The sequence below is a fragment of the Thalassophryne amazonica genome, chromosome 6 (assembly GCF_902500255.1).
Source record: "Thalassophryne amazonica chromosome 6, fThaAma1.1, whole genome shotgun sequence".
Lineage (NCBI taxonomy): Eukaryota > Metazoa > Chordata > Actinopteri > Batrachoidiformes > Batrachoididae > Thalassophryne > Thalassophryne amazonica.
In genome coordinates this window covers 11737003-11762207 of record NC_047108.1, presented here as the reverse complement: position 1 = coordinate 11762207, position 25205 = coordinate 11737003, and the positions used below count along the sequence as shown (strand labels likewise).

The 25205-nt window shown below is 41.6% G+C and overlaps 1 protein-coding gene across 1 annotated transcript in view; it reads right to left on the bottom strand.

Annotated features, from left to right (window-relative positions):
* Window positions 1-22962, bottom strand: part of LOC117511412 (cadherin EGF LAG seven-pass G-type receptor 3-like) — an 88731-nt gene extending 65769 nt beyond the window's left edge. Inside the window, exons 1-3 of the mRNA XM_034171442.1 lie at window positions 22798-22962; window positions 22410-22616; window positions 13019-13193 (exon numbers count right to left, since the gene is read on the bottom strand). Coding sequence (XP_034027333.1) covers window positions 13019-13193; window positions 22410-22616; window positions 22798-22962 — 547 coding nt within the window. The remainder of the gene's footprint in view (window positions 1-13018; window positions 13194-22409; window positions 22617-22797) is intronic.
* Between the last annotated feature and the right edge of the window lie 2243 nt (window positions 22963-25205).

The following is a 25205-nucleotide window of genomic DNA, read 5'->3' as shown; positions in this document are numbered from 1 at the left end:
GAAACTTTACCACTGCACCACCATCGCTGGCCTGTAATCAGTGTGGAAAAATGCCTGAAATCAACAAGGACATGGATGAGGTGCGCTGTGTGTGTACGCTGCAGCTTGGCGCAAAGGTGAAAGATGTTTTATGCATTTCCACGTGAGGACAGCAGGCAGAGACACATGCCTCATGGAGGAATGTTGTAACTTCACGTGCTCTCCAGCTGGGACGTCCAGGAGCAGAGATCACAACAGCAGCCGCTGTGGGCGGACACACCTCCCTGTCCGTTCAGCGCACAGACCAGCGTGTCACTCTGTGTTATGTGGTCATTCATTTTCGTTATTTGTTATTTGGTTGTGTATGTAGGTATTGTCGTAATTATTTATATAACTGTCCTGGTGGTGGTTTCTTTGTTTGTAATGTGTGCACTGAGCTGCCATCCAGCTGTCAGTGTGCTGTGATCAGCTGACAGGCATGTGATCAAATCTGTACATACATATAAGCATTTTATGCAAGTGTGCCCCCCCCCCCGGCACACCACATGTATTAGAGGGAGTGGGGGTGGGCGGGACACACACGCACATGTGCGAGACACATGCACCACATGTGCGTTGCTGTTTTGCAACTTCACACTCGTGGAGGCACTTAGACAGATTTCACATTAAGCTCGAACGTGATCATCTGCTGACTGTTTTCGTGATGATAGTATGAATGGCCCAGCCCAGTCTCACTATTACTAACTCTACTCCTACCACCAACCCTAACCTTAACCATAACCTAATACTACTCCTTCCCCCAACCCTAACCATAACCTCCCCGACCCCCCACTTCACTTTTAATTTCGTGCAGCCAGCACGGAATGAATTACAATGAATTCGTCCTGCCATGACAAAAATTAGGCACTTTTCATCACAATATCATGAACCAATAGATTAATGTACAGTGGGGAAAATAAGTATTAGACCCCCCTGTCAGTTTTTGCAGGTTTTCCCACCTACAAAGAATGGAGAGGTCTGTAATTTTTATCGTAGGTACACTTCAACTGTGAGTGACAGAATCTAAAAAAAAATAAAATAAAAAAAAAAATCCAGAAAATCGCATTGTATGATTTTTAAATAATTAATTTGCATTTTATTGTATTTGATCGCCTACCAAGCAGGAAGAATTCTGGCTCACACAGACCTGTTAATTCTTCTTTAAGAAGCCCTCTTATTCTGCACTCTTTACCTGTATTAAATGTACCTGTGTTGTGTGTGGGGGGGTTTGGCTGGATGTTTTTGTGTTGTTTTCTTTTCTTTGCTCTCCAGGTGGTATGCAAACTGGTTTTTGTCTGTGGAGAAGGTGCTGGCAGAGGAGTCCTGGCAGAGGATAATGAGATGGCGTTCTGCATTTGAGCCATGAGTGATTCAAGCAGAATTGCCGGGAACTCGACCTTGTGACGTTCGTTTGTGAGACGCTGAGGACCGCGCCTGGGTTTGACACATCGTGCCTGTGAAGGAGGACGGGTGAGGGACACATGCTGTCAGCACACATCAGAGGTGACTGATTGTCTGAATAAGTGTTAATAGTAATTTGGTATTTTGTTACGCAGTATATTTGAACATTGATGAGAATTGTGCAGCTCGCTTCTCACGACCGTGGCGTGCGGACTGATGATCCTCCACCTGCTGTGAGAAGCTGCTCATTTACATAAAGCTTAAATTCAGACCTGAATGTGTTGCTGATAGTGTGTGCCTTTGAAGGATATTAGTTGTAGCTGTTGACTTACCTCACCTCTTCTATCCTTCACAGAGAGTCAGTTTGTCGTGTCCACCTGGGGGGTGTTTGGCGGTGAATGTGAGTCCAGAAGCGCCGGGCTTCGATTCCTTTGGGCGCTGGAGAGCACGCCGTCCTTCACTCCGCCAGACAAACCCTATTTTATGTTGTACACTGAGTATTGCACAAGAAGGGAAAATAAAATTGTTTTGTTTTTGGAACCGCTTTCTGGTTATTTAGCGCTGGGTTCAGTCAGACGCCGGTCTGCTCCTCAACCCGCGTCGACACATAACAACCTGTTTGAACTTGTTACCTGTATAAAAGACACCTGTTCACACACTCAATCAATCACACTCCAACCTGTCCACCATAGCCAAGACCAAAGAGCTGTCTAAGGACACCAGGGACAAAACTGTAGACCTGCACAAGGCTGGGATGGACTACAGGACAACAGGCAAGCAGCTTGGTAGAAGACAACAACTGTTATGATTATTTATTAGAAAGTGGAAGAAACACAACATGACTGTTAATCTCCCTCGGTCTGGGATTCCATGCAAGATCTCACTTTGTGGGGTAAGGATGATTCTGAGAAAGCTCAGAACTACACAGGAGGACCTGGTCAGTGACCTGAAGAGAGCTGGGACCACAGTCACAAAGATTACATTAGTAACACATGATGCTGTCATGGTTTAAAATCCTGCAGGGCAGCAAGGTCCCCCTGCTCAAGTCAGCACATGTCCAGGCCTGTTTGAAGTTCACCAGTGACCATCTGGATGATCCAGAGGAGGCATGGGAGAAGGTCACGTGGTCAGATGAGACCAGAATAGAGCTTGTTGGAATCAACTCCACTTACCATGTTTAGAGAATGAAAACAACCCCAAGAAAACCATCCCAACCGTGAAGCATGGGGGTGGAAACACCATACTCTGGGGGTGCTCTTCTGCAAAGTGGACAGCACGACTGCACCGTATTGAAGGGAGGATGGTCATGTATTGCGAGATTTTGGAAAACAACCTCCTTCCTTCAGTAAGAGCACTGAAGATGGTTCATGGCTGGGTCTTCCAGCATGACAATGACCCCAAACACACAGCCAGGGCAACTAAGGAGGGGCTCCATAAGAAGCATTTCAAGGTCCTGGAGTGGCCTGGCCAGTCTCCAGACCTGAACTCAATAGAAAATCTTTGGAAGGAGCTGAAACTCCAAACCTGAAAGATCTAGAGAACATCTGTATGGAGGAGTGGACCAAAATCCCTGCTGCAGTGTGCAAACTTGGTCAAGAACTACAAGAAACATTTGACCTCTGTAATTGCAAACAAAGGCTACTGTACCAAATATTAACATTGATTTTCACAGGTGTTCAAATACTTATTTTATGCAATAAAAACCAAATTAATTATTTAAAAAACATACAATGTGATTTTCTGGATTTTTTTTTTTTTTTTAGATTCTGTCTCTCACAGTTGAAGTGTACCTACGATAAAAATTACAGACCTCTCCATTCTTTGTAGGTGGGAAAACCTGCAAAACTCACAGGGGGTCAAATACTTATATTCCCCACTGTATATTTCATGCTGCTGAATCACGACTTGCCGTGAGACCAGGTTGGAATGGCCACACATTTTCTAAGTGCTATGTGAGTGGTGTTAGATGTTTGTGTGTGTCAGCTGGAATTTGGCCGACACCTGCCGCGAGAAGGATCGATGGGTTCTCATGAGGCACACTCTGTCTTTCAGCCGCTGGTGTGTGCACATAGCAACAGGTGTACGAGGCATTAGAGGCAGCTATGATTTTACACGTATTGCATACAGTTCCCGCTTCATGCGCAATTCATGCAGAATTTAACCACATTTGTACTATGTGTGAAGGGGCCCTTGAGAATGAGTTTGAAATGAGTAATGATCAACACCTAATTTTACACCTAAAATATACTATTGTTTTGTTAAATCTAGTCAAGTCTGGGAGCATGCACGACACCTTGGAACCGCCTTGGGTCCTGGATGGCAACCATACAGAAAGACAACTGATTCATCTGCACATCTCGAAAATAACCATCTAACTGCTGTAGTTATTGTTTTGCAAGTCAGATTCAATTGTTTGTGCTTATTTGTTTACAATGTAGAAAATATCAGTTTGTATGTTAATATTTTGTTAAAAATACTGTGGAAAGAAAATATGTGAAAGAAAAGCTCATTTTGATGTGTAATTGTTAAAAGCAATTTAAATGTATATATTGTACTTGAGATTGTAATGTAAGTGGGCAGCGGTGGTGGCCAAGTGGTTGGTGCAATTGGTTTCAGTGCAGAAAGTTCCCGGTTCAAACCCCACCCCTGCCACATTTCTCCATGTAATACGGGGTTGTATCAGGAAGGGCATCCGGCATAAAACTTGTGCAAATTCAACATACAGATCCACCTTGGACCTGCTGTGGAGACCCAGAGTGCAAACAAGGGAGCAGCCGAAGGGACTTACTTACTAGTAGTAGAGGTGGACAAGTGGTTAGAGTGCTTGGTTTCAGGACAGAAGGATCCTGGTTCAAACCTCACCCCTCCTATCTTTCTCCATGTAATATTGGATCTGCTGTTGCAACCCATGTGGAAAAACAAGGAAGGACTCTAAGGGACTTACTTATTATTATTATTATTATTACTATTTAGAAGACATGGAAAGTCTAGAATTTTTGAAGCGAGATTGGATTGGTCATGTAACTAGGACATGTGACTCAAGCATGACTAAGAAAATAATCACGGCCCACCCGGAAGCGAACATTTGCAAACATCAAACAAATGTTCATATAATGTTTGTTTACTGTTCAGCAAGTTTGCAAACGTTCATGTAATGTTCGTGATGTTTGTCTAATGTTTGCATGGAAGCGAAAATTTGCGAACATCAAGAGAATGTTCATAGAATGTTCATTTACTGTTCAGCAAGTTTACAAATGTTCATATAATGTTTGTGATGTTTGTCTAATGTTTGCATGAAAGCAAACATTAGACAAACATGTAAGCAAACATTTGCAAAAATCAATCAAATGTTTATAGAATGTATGCTTAATGTTCAGTGTGTTTGCGAACATTCACATAATGTTCATGTTGTATGTGTAAAGCTTGCCTCTAAATAAAAGTATAAATTAAATTATTATTTAATTATTACAATTATTTTGTAAAATTTCATATTACAGGAAAACATTAAATATCATTTACTGCCTACAGAAAGTTAATGTTGGACTCCATTTAAATTATTTGTGCAAACATAGGTAGAATGAACAATAGGAAATGATTTCAACACTCATGGTAACCAATAATATGTCGATTTATGATTTATTCAGACCTACTGAATATACGAGAGTAGGCTGAAACGTTCTAAGGCTCCCCATGAAGGAGTAATGCATTAACTGCATTATAGTGAGCCTTAGAACTTTTCAGCCTACCCTCGTATAATTTCAAGATTACTGTGATAAACTGACAGAGCTAACTCAGAAACATGTCTTGGGGCAACTTGCATAAACATGCACTCTGTTAATTGGAATATTATTTTTGCAATAAAAAATTTACATCACTACAGACTGTGATTGTCAGCTACTGAAATATGTTTTTTTTATGGAAACAGATTGCAATGGCAGCTTATTATCCAGAAGTCCGACAGACCTGAGTTACATACATTTTGCCATATTTTCTAAAAGCATAATATCTTTAGCATTTTTGGAAATAAGGAAAAATACATTAAAGGTATTAAAATTGATTTACAACATAATGTTTTCAACATGCATGAGCAGGAAACATTGACATTTAAATAAAACAGCTCATAGACAAATAATATTTTTTACTGGTCACTTCACAACTTGCAGTTCAAACATTATCAGACATGTTTTTAAACAAACATGCTGAACATGAGATGAATAGTCACACATGTCACAGTCTAACAGTGTTTGGTGGGAATTATTAACATTAACATAACAACAACATATTTCTTCCTTTCTGATTCCTTTAATTTCAGCTGCTCAATTCATGTTTTCAGTGAGTGAAAACATGTACATTGTACACATTATAACACCTGGATACAATCATTTCTGAATGTAAAATGCAACATTCTCATTCTGGTAAAAAAAAAAAAAAAAAAAAAAAAAAAAAAAAGCTTGTAGTGCTCTCCACCAAACAGTTGGTGGCAGTGGTGCACCGAGTTGGGTTAAAACCCGCTGTTTAACAAAGAAGAAGAAGAAGAAGAAGAAGAAGGAGAACACGACTTAGCTAACTAACAGTGCTGCATCCTCTCCGCTCTCTTTTGGCAAATAAAAGTTTATGTTCAAGACGTTAATTTGCCTGTTCAGTCTCTATACTACGATTAAGAGATCACTGAGAGCAGAAGAGGAGACTAATGCTGGAAGATCATCGACTGGATCACAGAAAACCAACACAACCACGAGTTAGCAGCTAGCTTCAAATGGCGAGGCCTTCCTACAGTCATCACGAGGTAACGGAACCTGATGTGAGCACAAACCCATTTTAGACAGAAAAGACAGAACTTGCTTGAAGCTTGATTATGCCAGACATGGACTAATGAGAACCAAACCAGCACATTTTTCACTAGCACGGAGCTAACGTTAGCCACAGAGAGGCACAGGCCTAATTCATATTTTGTCCATGTTTTAATATATTCTGATATTAAGCCAGAAGCCTAAAGGTGTCAAAGTGTGTGTGGGCATCTCACTTCCAAGGACATGCAGGTTGGGTGAATTGGAAACTTTATAATTGTCCAGGTCACTTATAAAGGAGGTCTCGATCTCAAAGGGACTAATTTGCTTAAATAAATGCTAAATTTTAAATATACATAACTTTTTATTTCAACTTGCAGCTCAAGAGTACTAATGACAGACTTGATGGTGAGGACGAGGGAACCAGGCACCAGAGGAATGCCCTAATCAATACCTTAACTGCATACACCCCTGGAATGGAACAAGGGAAGTATACAGTAACAGTCATTGTCAGGGGCGGCTTGAACGCTACGGCTCCTGTTTATCTTTGGCAGCCAGGACAAGTCAGGAACTGTCAATTGCCAGGGACGTGCCACAAATTTAGAGTTGTCATGGCAACTGCAATAAAAAATCACATCAATGGACAGTACTACCATTATTTCTACAATTGTGCCATAATCCGAAGATGTCCTGTCCGAGCAGAATCAAAGAAGTATAGACAGGACCATCCTGAACTTTTTCCTGACCCAGATTACAGGTTTGAAAAACTAACAATCTTGCAAATCTGTTTTTTTTTTTTTTTTTGTGGGGGGGCAGTCACAGTAGAGAGGCACCGTGACGTCTGGTCTCTGGCTGCGAATCCAACATGGCAGAATCCACTTCAAAACAGCTTCATTTCTGTGTAAATCTAACATGTCTATCATATATTATGTAAAAGCTACTGAAAAACACTTTGAAAACTGAAAACACTGTTTTCACAACCTGATAACACCTCTGCAGTGATTTACAAGGAGCCACCGAGACATCCAGACAACTTAGGAGAAGTTAATAGGCTTACGTGGCTGTGACTGGAGAAATTGTGCACAGTGCAAGCTTTGCATTTTGCATCACTAATCTTAGCTTCATAGTGGAGTAGAGCACAGAAGGATTTTCTTTCACCAAAACAGATCAAATCCAGGCATCTCATCTTCTGGCAATTTGTAGCTAAAGGTTCAGGTCTTCTTTTTTAAGAAAATCCTCCTCTATACAACTTCATCATGAAGATGGATAACTGGTGATACAAAATGCAAAGCTTGAACTGTGCATAATTTCTCCAATCACAGCCACGTAAGCCTATAACTTCTGGGTTGTATGGGTGTCTTGATGGCTTTCCTCACTCGTCTTCTTCTTGCACACTCACTCAGTTTTTCAGAACTGTTCATGCAGATTTACCATAGAGTGCCATATTGTTTGTATTCTTCATAATTGATGTAAATAAAGTCCAAACCATTCAGTGGCAGCTTTACCCTCAGAGAGCCTCATCCACAACCACCACAAAAGACAGGCAGTATATGGTATGTAATGTTTTGATCAGGTTAATTTGAGTAGTTTGTGTTGTCATTATGATTTGAAAAGAGTAAACACTGTTGTTTGCCGGTAAATGGCTTCACCCAACCATGAACCATGAGCGAAAAAAAGTTTTTGTGTTATTGTTCATATTCTTTGAAAAATGGCCAAAAAAAAAAAAAACTAAACTTCTGCCAGGGTATGTAAACATTTGGCCCCACCTGTATACATATAGATTCCAATTAAATAATTATTAAGAAGACTGCGGATACGGCTGAGGGTATTTTATATGATATCGGGGTTTATATTCTATAATATCAAAGCTTATGGTCAGATTAGTAGCATTACTTAATTTGCATTGTACATGGAATATTTTTGATAAAATTTAATTTTACCTCCAGAGAACCTTTTTATTTGGGGATTAAACATTAATTTAAATTAATAATTTTGTATTATTTTTGTATATTTTTTTCATCGTGAATTTCCTCAGGAAATTTATTGATTGTAATATGTTTGTGTTAAAAAAAATGAGGTGGGCTTCATAGATAATTGGCAAAGCTTCTGGGGAAAATCCTGGTCTTGTTAGGAGAGACGGCATCCATCCCACTTTGGATGGAGCAGCTCTCATTTCTAGAAATCTGGCTAATTTTCTTAAATCCTCCAAACCGTGACTATCCAGGGTTGGGACCAGGAAGCAGAGTTGTAGTCTTACACACCTCTCTGCAGCTTCATCTCCCCCTGCCATCCCCTCATTACCCCATCCCCGTAGAGACGGTGCCTGCTCCCAGACTACCAATAACCAGCAAAAATCTATTTAAGCATAAAAATTCAAAAAGAAAAAATAATATAGCACCTTCAACTGCACCACAGACTAAAACAGTTAAATGTGGTCTATTAAACATTAGGTCTCTCTCTTCTAAGTCCCTGTTGGTAAATGATATAATAATTGATCAACATATTGATTTATTCTGCCTAACAGAAACCTGGTTACAGCAGGATGAATATGTTAGTTTAAATGAGTCAACACCCCCGAGTCACACTAACTGTCAGAATGCTCGTAGCACGGGCCGGGGCGGAGGATTAGCAGCAATCTTCCATTCCAGCTTATTAATTAATCAAAAACCCAGACAGAGCTTTAATTCATTTGAAAGCTTGTCTCTTAGTCTTGTCCATCCAAATTGGAAGTCCCAAAAACCAGTTTTATTTATTATCTATCGTCCACCTGGTCGTTACTGTGAGTTTCTCTGTGAATTTTCAGACCTTTTGTCTGACTTAGTGCTTAGCTCAGATAAGATAATTATAGTGGGCGATTTTAACATCCACACAGATGCTGAGAATGACAGCCTCAACACTGCATTTAATCTATTATTAGACTCTATTGGCTTTGCTCAAAAAGTAAATGAGTCCACCCACCACTTTAATCATATCTTAGATCTTGTTCTGACTTATGGTATGGAAATAGAAGACTTAACAGTATTCCCTGAAAACTCCCTTCTGTCTGATCATTTTTTAATAACATTTACATTTACTCTGATGGACTACCCAGCAGTAGGGAATAAGTTTCATTACACTAGAAGTCTTTCAGAAAGCGCTGTAACTAGGTTTAAGGATATGATTCCTTCTTTATGTTCTCTAATGCCATATAACAACACAGTGCAGAATAGCTACCTAAACTCTGTAAGGGAGATAGAGTATCTCGTCAATAGTTTTACATCCTCATTGAAGACAGCTTTGGATGCTGTAGCTCCTCTGAAAAAGAGAGCTTTAAATCAGAAGTGTCTGACTCCATGGTATAACTCTCAAACTCGTAGCTTAAAGCAGATAACCCGTAAGTTGGAGAGGAAATGGCGTCTCACTAATTTAGAAGATCTTCACTTAGCCTGGAAAAAGAGTCTGTTGCTCTATAAAAAAGCCCTCCGTAAAGCTAGGACATCTTTCTACTCATCACTAATTGAAGAAAATAAGAACAACCCCAGGTTTCTTTTCAGCACTGTAGCCAGGCTGACAAAGAGTCAGAGCTCTATTGAGCTGAGTATTCCATTAACTTTAACTAGTAATGAGTTCATGACTTTCTTTGCTAACAAAATTTTAACTATTAGAGAAAAAATTACTCATAACCATCCCAAAGACGTATCGTTATCTTTGGCTGCTTTCAGTGATGCCGGTATTTGGTTAGACTCTTTGTCTCCGATTGTTCTGTCTGAGTTATTTTCATTAGTTACTTCATCCAAACCATCAACATGTTTATTAGACCCCATTCCTACCAGGCTGCTCAAGGAAGCCCTACCATTATTTAATGCTTCGATCTTAAATATGATCAATCTATCTTTGTTAGTTGGCTATGTACCACAGGCTTTTAAGGTGGCAGTAATTAAACCATTACTTAAAAAGCCATCACTTGACCCAGCTATCTTAGCTAATTATAGGCCAATCTCCAACCTTCCTTTTCTCTCAAAAATTCTTGAAAGGGTAGTTGTAAAACAGCTAACTGATCATCTGCAGAGGAATGGTCTATTTGAAGAGTTTCAGTCAGGTTTTAGAATTCATCATAGTACAGAAACAGCATTAGTGAAGGTTACAAATGATCTTCTTATGGCCTCGGACAGTGGACTCATCTCTGTGCTTGTTCTGTTAGACCTCAGTGCTGCTTTTGATACTGTTGACCATAAAATTTTATTACAGAGATTAGAGCATGCCATAGGTATTAAAGGCACTGCGCTGCGGTGGTTTGAATCATATTTGTCTAATAGATTACAATTTGTTCATGTAAATGGGGAATCTTCTTCACAGACTAAAGTTAATTATGGAGTTCCACAAGGTTCTGTGCTAGGACCAATTTTATTCACTTTATATATGCTTCCCTTAGGCAGTATTATTAGACGGTATTGCTTAAATTTTCATTGTTACGCAGATGATACCCAGCTTTATCTATCCATGAAGCCAGACGACACACACCAATTAGCTAAACTGCAGGATTGTCTTACAGACATAAAGACATGGATGACCTCTAATTTCCTGCTTTTAAACTCAGATAAAACTGAAGTTATTGTACTTGGCCCCACAAATCTTAGAAACATGGTGTCTAACCAGATCCTTACTCTGGATGGCATTACCCTGACCTCTAGTAATACTGTGAGAAATCTTGGAGTCATTTTTGATCAGGATATGTCATTCAAAGCGCATATTAAACAAATATGTAGGACTGCTTTTTTGCATTTACGCAATATCTCTAAAATCAGAAAGGTCTTGTCTCAGAGTGATGCTGAAAAACTAATTCATGCATTTATTTCCTCTAGGCTGGACTATTGTAATTCATTATTATCAGGTTGTCCTAAAAGTTCCCTAAAAAGCCTTCAGTTAATTCAAAATGCTGCAGCTAGAGTGCTGACGGGGACTAGAAGGAGAGAGCATATCTCACCCATATTGGCCTCTCTTCATTGGCTTCCTGTTAATTCTAGAATAGAATTTAAAATTCTTCTTCTTACTTATAAGGTTTTGAATAATCAGGTCCCATCTTATCTTAGGGACCTCGTAGTACCATATCACCCCAATAGAGCGCTTCGCTCTCAGACTGCAGGCTTACTTGTAGTTCCTAGGGTTTGTAAGAGTAGAATGGGAGGCAGAGCCTTCAGCTTTCAGGCTCCTCTCCTGTGGAACCTGCTCCCAATTCAGATCAGGGAGACAGACACCCTCTCTACTTTTAAGATTAGGCTTAAAACTTTCCTTTTTGCTAAAGCTTATAGTTAGGGCTGGATCAGGTGACCCTGAACCATCCCTTAGTTATGCTGCTATAGACGTAGACTGCTGGGGGGTTCCCATGATGCACTGTTTCTTTCTCTTTTTGCTCTGTATGCACCACTCTGCATTTAATCATTAGTGATCGATCTCTGCTCCCCTCCACAGCATGTCTTTTTCCTGGTTCTCTCCCTCAGCCCCAACCAGTCCCAGCAGAAGACTGCCCCTCCCTGAGCCTGGTTCTGCTGGAGGTTTCTTCCTGTTAAAAGGGAGTTTTTCCTTCCCACTGTAGCCAAGTGCTTGCTCACAGGGGGTCGTTTTGACCGTTGGGGTTTTACATCATTATTGTATGGCCTTGCCTTACAATATAAAGCGCCTTGGGGCAACTGTTTGTTGTGATTTGGCGCTATATAAAAAAAAATTGATTGATTGATTGATTGATAAACTGTTCAGTTTCGCTAACTGACTAATCTGACTAATGTCATACTGAGTCTTCAAATCTGCGATTAAAAACTTCCATAGGAATTTTCTCAGGGAATTTATTGATAGTAATGTTTGTGTTAAAACTGTCCACAGTTTTGCTCTTAAGTATGACTTTTATTAATTGTATGTAGATGTCTAAAAGATTGTTGTAGTTTTTGTTTCAAGTGGTGATTTATGTTTAAGTTGAATTTATTTTTGCTCCTAAAATGTGTATTATTGGTTGTATGTAGATAAATAGATGAATTATTATTATTATTTTTTTTTTAAGGTTTCATTATTAATTCTAGAAGAGTTATTCTTATATCTGAACATTTTTTTGGAGTAGCGTTTGTGGTTTACCGCTTAAGAAATGTTTTGTAACGTTGAAAATTTTTCATTTTATGTGCTTTTTGAGCAATGATGTTTAATTCTGTAAAGATGAATTCCTTTATCAATTAAGTGATTTCAAAAGTTTGTCCATTACTTATTTTATATGTTCCACAATATAATTCCACATTGCAAGTCACTATTGAAATAAAACCTATTGAATTTTAAAACATTTATAAAGTTTGTTTTACTTATTTTTTTTTAGTTCTCAATAGGAACAATCACAAAAATTGTAGGTAATTGAGCAAGAACATTGCACGAACATCATATGAACAAAGAATGAGGACAGGTAATGTTCGCATGCGAACACTACAAATGTTCATTTAATGTTCTGCTGCAACTGTTCATTTGGTGTTTGTGAACACTTGTGAACGTTTGTATAATGTTCATTGAATGCTCGCATGCAAACATTACCTGTCCTCATTCTTTGTTCATATGATGTTCATGCAGTGTTCATGCCACGTTTGCAAACATTCTCATGCAAACGTTCAATGAACATTCAAAGAACATTTGGTTTCTGGGTGGGGGAATCCTCATGAAACCCCCCCAAAAACATATGATTAACCATCTGTCAAGCATGAAGTATGTGGACTAATGTCCAAAACTGGAAGAAACTGGACAGGAAATGATGATGGATGCCCTTTTCCCAAAGGAGCCACGAGGATCAGTAATGACGGCGTTACCTGTGATGATGGCAGGGATGCCCCAGCCGATGGCATAGTAGAACCTCATGGCGCCGTAGTTGATGTTGCGCTGCTCCGTTTGCATACGGTAAATGTGGAGGCCCTCCACAAACATCCAAGCAAAGGTGGACATGAAGAAGTAATGCAGCAGGATGGCAACAACTGTACACAGGAACTACAGAGGGAGCGATAAAAAGAAAGACAGAAGATGGAGGTCACAGGGGGAAAGAGAGGAAGGAGGAAAAAGAAGACAATAAATGGAAAAGGAATCAGAAGCATGAAAAACAGAAGCATGAGGCAACACAAGCAAAGGAAAGATGGAAAGGTGTGAGAAGAAAAAACCCTCAGATAGTGCATGCCTCTGCCAAGACCGCGTGTTCCTGAACATTTAACATCCCTTCTGGATCCAAAATATGTTCCAGAGCCAAATTCAAAATAAAATCCCTCATTTTCAACCTATCTGTTGAGCAAATAACATCAACATCCTCTCACAATTTTTTGGGGTTTATGGTTGCTATGTGGCAAACATTCCTCTGGATCTCAGATCCAGAATAAAAGGCAGATCACCTCCAAAACTGACTTATGTCCCAGAACATTATCAATATGATCATAAAATTTCAATGAAATCCATTCATTACTTTTTGAGTTATTCTACTAACAGTCAACAGACAAACACTGTCGCACGTAACCGTAGTTACTGCACCACCGTTCTTCAACATAGCTGGTAATGTGTGTAGAGTCTGAAAGCTTTTATCCACTGAAGATTATTTAAATTCATAAAAACAGGAAGAACTACGTAGAAAGATATTCAGGCAGCATGTGTGCTTGTAAAGACAAATAATCCAGGAATTTTGCAGCAGGATTAACATTGTTGCACATTCATAAAACTGTTTCTTACAATACAGCAACTTCATCAACATCAACCCAGATTGATGTATTTATTTATGTTGTGCACACTAATTAACCACAAGACACATTCCTTTTCATATATTTTTCTCTCTATGGCCACTCCGGGGCCCCGTAGTTGTGGTCTTTTCAAGGGTCACAGCTCATTTCATTCTTTTTGCTGCTCTTCAGGGCTTCAAATTTGGAAACATGCATCTCCACCTCACAAAAAAACTCTGTAGAGGTCCAGTGGACTTTGGCCAGGTTGAGTGCATCACAAAGTCTGTTTTTTTCTTTTAGCAGCTCCCATTATACACAGGTGCAAATGTGTGTGTGTGTGTGTGTGTGTGTGTGTGTGTGTGTGTGTGTGTGTGTGTGTCTGCCTGTATTAACATGTACAGGTCACCAGTGTTGCCACAGTTACTTTGAAAAAGTAATCCAATTACTGATTACTCCTTGAAAAAGTAACTTAGTTACTTTATTGATTACTCAGTTGTAAAAGTAACTAAGTTAGATTACTAGTTACTTTTTTAGTAACTTTCCCCAGCTGCCGACAACAACCCTCTGCCACCTCAACATGACAATGATACTTGTTTTGCCAAAACTCACTTTCTAGTCACCCTTTCTTGACTTCAATGAAAATAAATACTTGTTTTATAAAAAGTAAAATAAAGACCGCTTTCTTGACCTCATATTTAACTGTTGACAGCACTGTAACAGTAAAACTTGCAATTTCTAACCTACATTGTTTATAAATGTAACTATTAAATTCTTTCTAAACATTTTACTTGTTGAAATTATTATTATTATAAGTAGTATTAGTAGTTGTAGTAAAAAAAGGCTTCAAAACTGGACCTTTAATCTAGGGGTGTTGTATGTGTGTGCGTGTGTGTGTGTGTGTGTGTGTGGGGGGGGGGGGGCACATCCTTGCCCCACGCCCCCATTCCATCTGGATTCGCCCCTGCTTTGGCGTTTGAGCACAAGAATGGATAACATTTATTTATGCAGAAAACATGACCAGATTTACAGGTAAGAAAGTTTTATTGCGTTTTCACATCATGTGGTCCTCAGAAAGAGAGTTTAGATGCATTTGAGTGGAAAATGGAGGATCAGCTGTTCTTAGTGAGCAGATGCGGAGCGGCTCAGCTCAGAATTCTAAATAAAGGAGAAAAAAGCATAAAAATATCTTTGTAAAGCTCAGTGCAGGTGTGCTGTTGTCACCGCGCTTTAAGAGGTGAGGACAAGTCGTAGCTGTTGCAGAAAACCGCGGATGAAAAGCTCACAGCTCGCTTAAAGTGGGCAGTTCAGTCGAACCCCGACCTCCTGCCCACGGAGCAAGTTTAATGCTGCTATCGACCCACAATGCAAAAATAATAGTAACGCACAGTGACTTGGAGAAGTAACTTTATGGCCCAGTCACACGGCACTTAACGAAGGGTGACGAAGCCCTGACGAAACAAGAAATCTGGACTTTCGTTGACTGTCGTTGGCATCGTTTAACCTTTGCGCAGCCTCGTTCCTGCAGCGGGCGCTTCGTCAGGATTTTTAAACTGTTGAAAAATTTGAACGAAGGGCAACAAAAACTTCAATTCGTCTGTGTTTTGTTTTGCTGTCGTTCTTGATGTTTTTTTAATCGTTTGTGTAGTTTTTGTAAGGTTATTGTTTAATTTGACTTCATTGGAGCAGCTGAACGTTTTCACACAGTGCAGAAGCCGGTTTGTGAGCGCTGAGGCTGCTGCTGCGTTCATGTACCTTCGGAAATTACAGGGCAAACAGCCTGCTTGCTTGGATTTTTTTTATCTGTGTGGGGGGGAGGGGGCAGCTTCAATGGGCTCAGGCACCTTACATAGGACAGAATTAATCTTTTGTGTGGATATAATTCATTATTTTGCCACAAGCAACTGTTGAATTTGAAACAACGAAAAAGTTGTGTAATTTCCGACGGTACTTGAATGCAGCATCAGCGGCAGCAGGAGCTGCTCCATGCGCTTATTATTTTGTATTAAATATAACAATATGAGTGTAGGAATGATAATCCAGGCCTTCTGTACATGTGGCAACAGGTAGATGAATCAAAATGATGATATAAAGAGCTGTTCTGGAAGGAAGAATTCACGTTGTGGATCAGTGATCAGCTGGTGGAATAACCGCACATGTGAGTCAATGCGCGCGTTCACACGCACTGATTAATTTACTGTTTTGATATATTCAATCATCTTTACACTTATATTTATTCTCCCTTTTGACAGTTTTCTGTTATAAATCAATATATATGTCTTAGAACATAATTCAGTGATACAGCAGTGACCACGGAACACTTTTTTTTTTATTTTTTTTTTATTGGAGCACGACGGAGCGCGCAGAGTGTCGACAGACTGTAGATTCTGATGATGATGGAGATGATCCCTCTTTTGTTCTGGACAAGGAACCAGAGCAGGTGGTCCATCGACATGCACACAGATCTCCACAGATTCTGTTTGCAGTTTCTCCAGGACTCAGGCGCTATGAGCTCCGTTCCAGTGCCGAGTGCTGGAGCAGACACGCTGTGCTCTCAGCTGTGTCTCCAGGTGCGTTTCGTTGAGATCGTAAGCTTCGGTTTTGTTAAGTTCCTCTTTCGTCCCTTTTGCACTCTTGCTTCGCAGACTGTTGGGTGATAAAAGCTCTTTCGTCCACCTTTTCTCAACGAATTGTAACGTTTTTTACTTTTTCCCCTTCGTTCAGGAATCTTCGTGTGCCTGGACCATTCTGATTACTGATTTGGATTAACGTTAGATTACTCATTACTAAAAAAAAGTGGTTAGATTAGAGTAAAGCGTTACTAAGTATCACTGCAGATCACCGCGTTATACATGTCATGATGCAGTCCAGGAACTGATGTGGTCCCGCTGCAATCTTGACATAACACACATTCATGTTGCATCATTGTGTTGTTGGTCGGAGAAACAAGGTTCATCAAGATCAGTGTCAGTTTAAGAAAGTGATCAAAGCATCAAAAATGCCCAAATTTTAAGTCTAGTCAACACCAAAGCAACGACTGCATCTCTTGTCATTACTGATCACTCCACTGTTTTGTGGGGAATGGCTGAATAACTTGGCAGCAATAAAAATAGCTGTAAATTTCATGTTGCTAATTCTAACCTGAGCGTGTGCTCTCTGTTTCCCGCTGAGACTGCTGTTTAGATGACTGACTCAGTTGATATTTTGGGCTTCACTCTTGAAGGGGATCTGTTCCAAACATCCATGCCATATTTGACCTGATTTATTTCTTTATTTTGTGTTGTTATAAAGAGTTGGTGCTTTGTTGTTATTGCTACTCATTTAGCACTGAGCGAATACCAAGATGACGTTAGGTCATTGCAAAGAGGTGATTAAATATTTCACATAGCAAGAAATTAATCTCAGTTGTTCCTTGTTCGTGAGTCATCTACTTGAGTTTCAGTAATGCTGCTTCTTGTCATGTTGCGCTTCATGAATAATGCAGAATATATCTAATCACCGGGAAAACATCCCAGCGTGTCTGCAGCGTTTTATTTGAACTCTGGAGATGACAGTGTGTTTGTGCATCTGGACATATGAGAAAGAAACTGTCGAAATGCGAGTCATAGCCCTCATCTTGGAGAACAGAAAAAACTGAAACCAAATCCAGTAAACACACAGGACTGTGATTTTACACTGGCGGCTGCTGATAATTTATAGCCAGAAATTACAAATACAACAATAACAAAAATGTGAGGGCAATTTACAGTCTGGATATTTTCACGTTACATCCCAGCTTTGTCTTCCTGTGTTTTTGTCTCCATATGTCTTATATATAAAAGTCAGATGTGTTTATCTGTGTCCAGCTATCCAAATGATGACTGGCCTGTTGCTAAGTAACAGTTACTGTGGGAGCCAATTCATTATGAAAATAGGGAATGTTCAAATATGTATGGACCTTCCAAATTACAAGTTCCACTTCTTTCCTTAAATCCTTCCTTCCTTCCTGCAATGTCCAAACAGTAGCTCCTAATGTTAAATATATAAAAGCATTGATCATTTCAGGTCAAAGTTTAAAGTTAACTACAAGTGACAGTAAGCGATAGCGAGTGACAGCAAAGAGAACGTAGTACCAAGAGGTGACACAATGCCCAGTAGCAACACAATCCCCCCATGGCTTCGTTCTGCTGCCAACATGTTGTTTGTTTGTGACTGTTTTAAACCTGTCAGACCCACACAGTCTGTGGTCAGACCCACACAATCTGTGGTCAGACCCATACAGTCTGTGGTCAGACCCATACAGTCTGTGGTCAGACCCACACAGTCTGTGGTCAGACCCACACAATTTGTGATCAGACCCATACAGTCTGTGGTCAGACCCACACAATTTGTGATCAGACCCATACAGTCTGTGATCAGACCCATACAGTCTGTGGTCAGACCCATATAGTCTGTGGTCAGACCCACACAATTTGTGATCAGACCCATACAGTCTGTGGTCAGACCCACACAATCTGTGGTCAGACCCATACAGTCTGTGGTCAGACCCATACAGTCTGTGATCAGACCCACACAGTCTGTGATCAGACCCATACAGTCTGTGATCAGACCCACACAGTCTGTGGTCAGACCCACACAATCTGTGGTCAGACCCACACAATCTGTGATCAGACCCACACAGTCTGTGGTCAGACCCACACAGTCTGTGGTCAGACCCACACAGTCTGTGGTCAGACCCACACAGTCTGTGATCAGACCCATACAGTCTGTGATCAGACCCACACAGTCTGTGATCAGACCCATACAGTCTGTGGTCAGACCCACACAATCTGTGGTCAGACCCACACAGTCTGTGATCAGACCCACACAGTCTGTGATCAGACCCATACAGTCTGTGATCAGACCCATACAGTCTGTGATCAGACCCACACAGTCTGTGGTCAGACCCACACAATCTGTGGTCAGACCCACACAATCTGTGATCAGACCCATACAGTCTGTGGTCAGACCCACACAATTTGTGATCACACCCACACAATTTGTGATCACACCCACACAATTTGTGATCACACCCACACAATTTGTGATCACACCCATACAGTCTGTGGTCAGACCCACACAGTCTGTGGTCAGACCCACACAGTCTGTGGTCAGACCCACACAGTCTGTGGTCAGACCCACACAATCTGTGAACAGACCCATACAGTCTGTGGTCAGACCCACACAGTCTGTGGTCAGACCCACACAGTCTGTGGTCAGACCCACACAGTCTGTGGTCAGACCCACACAATCTGTGGTCAGACCCATACAGTCTGTGGTCAGACCCACACAGTCTGTGGTCAGACCCACACAGTCTGTGGTCAGACCCACACAATTTGTGGTCAGACCCACACAGTCTGTGGTCAGACCCACACAGTCTGTGGTCAGACCCATACAGTCTGTGGTCAGACCCACACAATCTGTGAACAGACCCATACAGTCTGTGGTCAGACCTACACAGTCTGTGGTCAGACCTACACAGTCTGTGGTCAGACCTACACAGTCTGTGGTCAGACCCATACTGTCTGTGGTCAGACCCATACTGTCTGTGGTCAGACCCATACTGTCTGTGGTCAGACCCATACAGTCTGTGATCAGACCCACACAGTCTGTGGTCAGACCCACACAGTCTGTGGTCAGACCCACACAGTCTGTGGTCAGACCCACACAGTCTGTGGTCAGACCCACACAGTCTGTGAGCAGACCCACACAATCTGTGGTCAGACCCACACAATCTGTGATCAGACCCACACAGTCTGTGGTCAGACCCACACAATCTGTGATCAGACCCACACAATCTGTGATCAGACCCACACAGTCTGTGGTCAGACCCACACAATCTGTGATCAGACCCATACAGTCTGTGGTCAGACCCACACAGTCTGTGGTCAGACCCACACAGTCTGTGGTCAGACCCACACAGTCTGTGGTCAGACCCACACAATTTGTGGTCAGACCCACACAGTCTGTGGTCAGACCCATACAGTCTGTGGTCAGACCAGTGACCAGTGACCACTAATCCACTGTGCCACTCTATTTCAATTGTAAACAAATCCATGGACAGCGAACAGGAAGAGCTGCTGTTAGACCCTGTGTTTAAATTTTTGTATTAACAAAAATGCGATCTATATCATGTGAAGCAGCTCTGTTTTCAGCACACAGAGTAAATGAAGCTTTTTAATCTGCTCTGTTGGCGTTGTTTCTCTCCGAGTTAAATATCACAGCTTGACAAAATAATACTGTCGTGAATGCTGATGTTATCATCAGCTGTTCAAGATGGCGGCAGCGCTTCCACAGTGCCACCAGTGGCTACTGTCTAAAATGCATCAGTGTCGTCTCTTGGTACTCTGTTGTCTTTGGCGACAGCAAATGATGACTTGTCATTCATTTTCAATTAGAGTGGGCATTTCACAGCGGCAAGAGACAACATTTGCTATTCCATTAGCTAGCCGGGGCCAAAATACACTCAAAGTCTATTTTATGCAAATTCTGAAGGACACAACAAGGCCACTGCCAATCCAAATAAATAGGCAGCGTGACACCAGCTGGCTGTTCACTTGAACACAATAATCCAAGATGGCAGAATACACCCTGAAACAGCTGTATTTCTGCATAAATTTAATATGTTTCTCATATATTTTTAAAAAGTTAATGAGAAATACGAGGTCCGACCTTTTTATTTTTTTCAAAAACCATATGGATTTGAATCACGTGTGATTGCATCAGCCAAGCTTGAACCTTCGTGCGCATGCGTGAGTTTTTTTTCACGCCTGTCGGTTGCGTCATTCGCCTGTGAGCAGGCTTTGTGTGAGCAGTGGTCCACCCCTCTCGTTGGATTTTTATTGCGAATAAATGTCTGAACGATTTGGAGCTTTGCTGCATCAATTTTTTCCAGAAACTGTGAGAGACCTCCAGGTGGACGCCATTCGGAAAATTCAGATGGCTTTCAGGGACGATTTTATGGGGATTAAACAGATTAAGGAGTGCTCCAGCCAGTTTAAAGACTGCCCACAGCGTCTGAGAGTGCGCCAGACTGAATCAACCAGATCATTTCCAACGTGAAGGCTTTGTTGATCCGGGACGTCGTCTGACTTACACAAAAATGGCAGGAGACGTGGACATCAGTACTTTTTCAGCACATTCCACTGTTACAGGAGTTTTTTTCATGGAAAGAGAAGCGGAGGGATGCGCCACGGAGCTGTTCATGGCGCAGCACAAATCCACCTCCGTGTTGGTCTTACAGGACGGCTTTGAGATGGCTTTCAGACGGCTTTCGGTGGCTTTTCAGTCGTGTGACTATCCGTGCGTCGTGGCGGTGCCGCATGGCGCAAAGCAACGCCGTGATGAAGCCTCACAGGACATGTTCTGGCATGTCCAGCTCATGCACAATTTCTCGGATAGTCACACGACTGAAAAACCACGAAAGCCGTCCTGTGAGACCAACACGGAGGTGGTTTTGTGCTGTGCCATGAACGGCTCCGTGGCGCATCCCTCCACTCCTCTTTCCATGAAAAAATCTCCTGTAACAGTGGAATGTGCCGAAAAAGTACTGATGTCCATGTCTTCTGCCATTTTTGTGTAAGTCAGACGACGTCCCGGATCAACAAAGCCTTCACGTTGGAAATGATCTGGTTGTTTCAGCCTGTCGATCGGCGCTCGGAGCACGGCATGCTCTCAGCAGCTGTGGGCGGTCTTTAAACTGGCTGGAGCACTCCTTAATCTGTGTAATCCCCATAAAATCGTCCCTGAAAGCCATCTGAATTTTCCGAATGGTGTCCACCTGGAGGTCTCTCACAGTTTCTGGAAAAAATTGATGCAGCAAAGCTCCAAATCGTTCAGACATTTATTCGCAATAAAAATCCGACGAGAGGGGTGGACCAGTGCTCACACAAAGCCTGCTCACAGGCGAATGACGCAACCGACAGGCATGAAAAAAACTCACGCATGCGCAGGAAGGTTCAAGCTTGGCTGATGCAATCACACGTGATTCAAATCCATATGGTTTCTGAAGAAAATAAAAAGGTCGGATACTTCTCTAACAGACCTTGTAAACACTTCTAAATCTAAAAATGCTGCTTTTGTAACCAGATAACACCTCTGAAGTAATTTACAATATATCTTATGGAGATGTTAGAGTGCCTGACACAGGATTTCCCATCAAGCGACAAAGGCAACTGCTTGTTGCTGTCATTTGTAGGTAATGTGGCCGTAACTTTGGTGTTTGACATCTTGTTTTAAATGTTGTAAGATGTCCAATCTCACTCCATAAATAAGAGAATTTTAAAAGTGAGGGAGCTCTGGAATCCTCATGAGGACCATGATCAGATTTGACGGAGATGAGCTGAAGGTGAAATTAAATCGCTCAGCATGAAGCACACGTCCAACTTCATACTGAAATCCACAACTGAAGTATGACTCTGAATGAGACGTTTGGAAGTAACTTGCACATTGGGACCAGGAAAGGGGTCAATGTGTGAATTTAAATGTCTACCTGCTGCTCGGTTTGATTGACGCCCAGAAGAAAGACCAGCTCAGACAGCAACATGACCGCCGCTGTGTTTGAGTGGATGCTCCTGGTGTTGGACTTGAGGCCTCGGAGGCAGGAGAGCACCAGGACGGTGAGGAGGAGAGCCAGCATGGACAGGCACAGGGAGGAGTAGGTGACCAGCGCCAGCGTCTCCAGATCCCCTTCCAACTGCTGCTCCACAGGTTTGACAAAGAGATGAGGTAGAAAGCAGTAAGAAACAAGCCAATACTCACCTGAGGTCTATTATGCTGATATGTACATGTGATGTGTACATGCAGGTGTTAACAGATAATAGTGGGCACTGGAAACATGAGTTTCTATAGAATGATATGACAGACAGAGGCAATTTCACCCTGTCGCTGTGCTCAGTCACAGCGTTGTTGTGTTCAATCATGTTGTTGCTATGATCAGTCTCGTTGTCGCTGTGCTCAGTCACAGTGTTGTTGTGTTCAGTCATGTTGTTGCTATGATTAATCTCGTTGCTGTGCTCAGTCACAGCATTGTTGTGTTCAGTCATGTTGCTATGATCAGACCCATTGCTGTGCTCAGTCACAGTGTTGCTGTGTTTAGTTATGTTGTTGCTATGATCAGTCTCGTTGTTGTGCTCAGTCAGAGTTGCTGTGTTCAGTTATGTTTTTGCTATGATCAGTCTCGTTGTTGTGCTCAGTCACAGTGTTGTTGTGTGTAGTCATGTTGTTGCTATGATCTGTCTCATTGTTGTGCTCAGTCAGTGTTGCTGTGTTTAGTTATGTTGTTGCTATGATCAGTCTCGTTGTTGTGCTCAGTCAGCGTTGCTGTGTTCAGTTATGTTTTTGCTATGATCAGTCTCGTTGTTGTGCTCAGTCACAGTGTTGTTGTGTGTAGTCATGTTGTTGCTATGATCTGTCTCATTGTTGTGCTCAGTCAGTGTTGCTGTGTTTAGTTATGTTATTGCTATGATCAGTATCGTTGTTGTGCTCAGTCACAGTGTTGTTGTGTTCAGTCATGTTGTTGCTATAATCAGTCTCGTTGTTGTGCTCAGTCACAGCGTTGCTGTGTTTAGTCATGTTGTTGCTATGATCAGTCTCGTTGTTGTGCTCAGTCACAGCGTTGTTGTGTTCGGTTGTGTTTTTGCTATTATCAGTCTCGTTGTTGTGCTCATTCACAGCATTGTTGTGTTCAGTCATGTTGCTATGATCAGACCCGTTGCTGTGCTCAGTCACAGTGTTGCTGTGTTTAGTTATGTTGTTGCTATGATCAGTCTCGTTGTTGTGCTCAGTCAGTGTTGCTGTATTTAGTTATGTTGTTGCTATGATCAGTCTCGTTGTTGTGCTCAGTCACAGTGTTGTTGTGTGTAGTCATGTTGTTGCTATGATCAGTCTCGTTGTTGTGCTCAGTCACAGCGTTGCTGTGTTCAGTCATGTTGTTGCTATGATCAGTCTCGTTGTCGCTGTGCTCAGTCAGTGTTGTGTTCAGTCACAGCGTTGTTGTGTTCAGTCATGTTGTTGCTATGATTATTCTCGTTGCTGTGCTCAGTCACAGCATTGTTGTGTTCAGTCATGTTGCTATAATCTGTCTCGTTGTTGTGCTCAGTCACAGTGTTGTTGTGTGTAGTCATGTTGTTGCTATGATCTGTCTCGTTGTTGTGCTCAGTCACAGTGTTGTTGTGTGTAGTCATGTTGTTGCTATGATCAGTCTCGTTGTGCTCAGTCACAGTGTTGTTGTGTTTAGTTATGTTGTTGCTATGATCTGTCTAGTTGTTGTGCTCAGTCACAGCGTTGTTGTGTTCGGTTGTGTTTTTGCTATTATCAGTCTCGTTGTTGTGCTCATTCACAGCATTGTTGTGTTCAGTCATGTTGCTATGATCAGACCCGTTGCTGTGCTCAGTCACAGTGTTGCTGTGTTTAGTTATGTTGTTGCTATGATCAGTCTTGTTGTTGTGCTCAGTCAGTGTTGCTGTATTTAGTTATGTTGTTGCTATGATCAGTCTCGTTGTTGTGCTCAGTCAGTGTTGTTGTGTGTAGTCATGTTGTTGCTATGATCAGTCTCGTTGTTGTGCTCAGTCACAGCATTGCTGTGTTCAGTCATGTTGTTGCTATGATCAGTCTCGTTGTCGCTGTGCTCAGTCACAGTGTTGTTGTGTTCAGTCACAGCGTTGTTGTGTTCAGTCATGTTGTTGCTATGATTATTCTCGTTGCTGTGCTCAGTCACAGCATTGTTGTGTTCAGTCATGTTGCTATAATCTGTCTCGTTGTTGTGCTCAGTCACAGTGTTGTGTGTAGTCATGTTGTTGCTATGATCTGTCTCGTTGTGCTCAGTCACAGTGTTGTTGTGTGTAGTCATGTTGTTGCTATGATCAGTCTCGTTGTTGTGCTCAGTCACAGTGTTGTTGTGTTTAGTTATGTTGTTGCTATGATCTGTCTAGTTGTTGTGCTCAGTCAGTGTTCCCATGTTTAGTTATGTTTTTGCTATGATCAGTCTCGTTGTTGTGCTCAGTCACAGTGTTGTGTGTAGTCATGTTGTTGCTATGATCAGTCTCGTTGTTGTGCTCAGTCACAGTGTTGTTGTGTTTAGTTATGTTGTTGCTATGATCAGTCTCGTTGTTGTGCTCAGTCAGTGTTGCTGTGTTCAGTTATGTTTTTGCTATGATCAGTCTCGTTGTTGTGCTCAGTCACAGTGTTGTTGTGTGTAGTCATGTTGTTGCTATGATCAGTCTTGTTGTTGTGCTCAGTCACAGTGCTGTGTTTAGTTATGTTGTTGCTATGATCTGTCTCGTTGTTG